Here is a 2501-nt window from a genome sequence, read left to right as displayed (position 1 = left end):
CTGGCAGGGTATGGTTGCCTGTAATAGATGTTGGAAAGATGAAATGTAATATTTATTACCATACTCTTTCAAACAATTAATGTAGAATAGGGAATCAAGGGCAATGCAACATTAAGAAAACAATATGAAGAAAGAGACTTAGATATGTTGTAGTAGATGCTTCAATATAATGGAGCAGTCATCAGAGAACGGTATGCATATATTCTAACAGTAAACACTTTTCTTACAAGAAAGTGGTCCTGCCCTTTGTGTAAGGGTTTTCACCATTGATGGTGGCCTTGCCTGGAGAGTTGACATTTCTAAAAAGCTCGGAGATGTTCCTGCCCCAGATGGAGTGAAGAATGCTCCATTTAACATCAGGTCTCCTTCTGATCTCCAATTCCAGTTCTGCCATTCACCTTGGTTGAAGCTCAATCGTTTTGTTACCTTGAAAAACACACACAAATAAAAATTAGACCATAGTTTAGCTTTTATCTACCAATTGCATAAAATATTCTCTAATAAGATCTGAAAAAGATGTGGCATTGTGTATGTACCTCTTTAGCATTGGGATTTATAGGTGCAAGATAGCGATTCCCTTGGCTGATAATGGTAGGATTTGCACTCCCACCAATTGCATACATTTCCCACCTTGTGTAAACATTGTTTACCACATGGAAATATCCATGTCGACATCTAATTTCACCACAATTTGAATAGTGCAATTTTAGATGAATAATATTTATGTGTGTTATGCTGTGAAAAGAAAATAGAGGGCGTCTTACTTGTACTAAGTCATATTTTGAATGATGTATCTAAATCGTAATATTTGTATTCAAACGGTGATATACTAAAAGTAAAACGACACACTCTTTCTCACCTAGGCATTCGTTGTATGAGACCTCTGCCAAAACGGTTGAAGGCAATGGTCACCTGCATGTTGACATCGGGTGTGTAGGAGTCACTGTGACCGAGCAACATCACCTGCATCAATTTATCAATAATTTAGAACATTTAAATACTGATAAAATCTTAATTTTGAATAATTACATATTGATAAGTAGGAGTAGGAGATATGTAAATTAAATTGTGATATTGTCAGAGTAGTACTTTCTAGAAAGTTCTGGTGTTTTATTTCTGTGAAGTTTACCTAGATCAAATGATTGCTAAGTGTTTCATTTATTCTCATGAGAGATATAGATCTGTGTGAATCATTACTCATGATACACAGATTAATAAATTTGACTCAGAAATTACACAGTTAAACCCTGATAACAATATCACAATGACTACATATCACCCTATCCAAAGGATCTATAATTGTAAAGATGATTAGGTAAGTAGCAAACCTCGTTGTGATGAGCAAAGTGGTTGTTAGAGATGGTAATGGCAGTAGATCCCATGATGGCATCTATGAGACCATCTGCACATCGCGACATTGAGCAATGGTCAATCCAAATGTTTCTTCCCCCAAAAATTGAAATCCCATCTCCATCACACATTGTTCTCCATCCGTAGTGATCTGGGGACGATCTGACCATTGCATTCCCAGCTGGCCTGCAATGGTGGATGCGCACTCCGTGAATGATGATGTTTGTAACGTATTGCACAGTAATGCAGGGCCCATAAGCAATGTGGACATTGACACCACGACCATCAATTGTTTTGTAACTATTCATAATAAGCTCTTGTTTGAGCTGAATGACCATGGTTCTCTTGAAAATGATCCAGAGGGGCTCGGTCTGAATGACAGCATGACGCAGAGTACCAGGTCGGGGATTGACCGCATCATAGTCACCGGGATCGGTTACAACGTAAATGCGTCCGTTCTTGCCTCCAATGGCGTTCCGGCCGAAGCCAATGGCGCAGTCAGCGAGCCGCTTGCGGTTACGACGCCAGTTTGGGTCACATCGCCAGCAGTCATCAATAGGGTTCCCAGTCGCACATGACAAATCAGCCAGATCTCGCCTAGTACTATCCATATTCCTGCAACTCTCAACCAGAAAAACAAACAGCATGAATTCATACTTCATCCACTTTGAAGGTCTTAAATTTCACTCTCACTTACTAATATATATGGCTTGACGCACTTTCTTTAAAATTTAAAAAAAAACACTGTAAAAAATTCAAAGGCAGTTCAGTGCAAAACATACTCGTGAACCATCTGCGCTACACTGTCCGAGTCCTCTTCCACTGCAGAGGAATTGCTAAGAAACGTCTTGTAATTCTCAGAAACAGCTGCTCCCATAAATTGTTCATGGCTGCAGAGTACCCAGACGAATAGCATCCATGTAAGCGAAATGTGAAAACACATCTTATAAATATGTCTCAATGCTGCAACTCTAAGCCACTGCTAATCAAAAGTGATGTTCTAGTTACCAGAGGCCTTATTTATAGAGTCGTTCTCTTTTATGGTCAGAAGCAAGCTTTACCCGTTCTATCCATCCGGCCTTCGAGCATTGTAGGTTAGGGCAAAGTCCAACCAAGGAACAAACTGGTCTCAACTGTAAATGTGCAAAAAC

General features: G+C 39.5%; 1 protein-coding gene across 2 annotated transcripts; it reads right to left on the bottom strand.

Moving 5' to 3' along the window:
• Positions 1–204: 204 nt before the first annotated feature.
• On the bottom strand, positions 205–2293 carry LOC149546062 (putative pectate lyase 15). 2 transcript variants are annotated; one of them, XM_089794532.1, is made up of 5 exons: positions 2133–2293; positions 1329–1965; positions 860–963; positions 537–675; positions 205–426 (listed from the first exon to the last, which is right to left on the bottom strand). In XM_089794532.1, the coding sequence occupies exons 1-5, from the start codon at positions 2291–2293 to the stop codon at positions 205–207; spliced, it is 1263 nt and encodes a 420-aa protein (XP_089650658.1). The 2 variants fall into 2 exon arrangements, with proteins under 2 accessions (XP_089650658.1, XP_089650659.1); XM_089794533.1 differs by having other exon boundaries at positions 2124–2167.
• Between the last annotated feature and the right edge of the window lie 208 nt (positions 2294–2501).

The sequence above is a fragment of the Cupressus sempervirens genome, chromosome 7, assembly GCF_028749045.1.
Source record: "Cupressus sempervirens isolate cs-2001-9-10 chromosome 7, ASM2874904v1, whole genome shotgun sequence".
NCBI lineage: Eukaryota > Viridiplantae > Streptophyta > Pinopsida > Cupressales > Cupressaceae > Cupressus > Cupressus sempervirens.
Note: the sequence above shows the minus strand (reverse complement) of the source record. Positions and strands in the feature narration are given on the sequence as shown.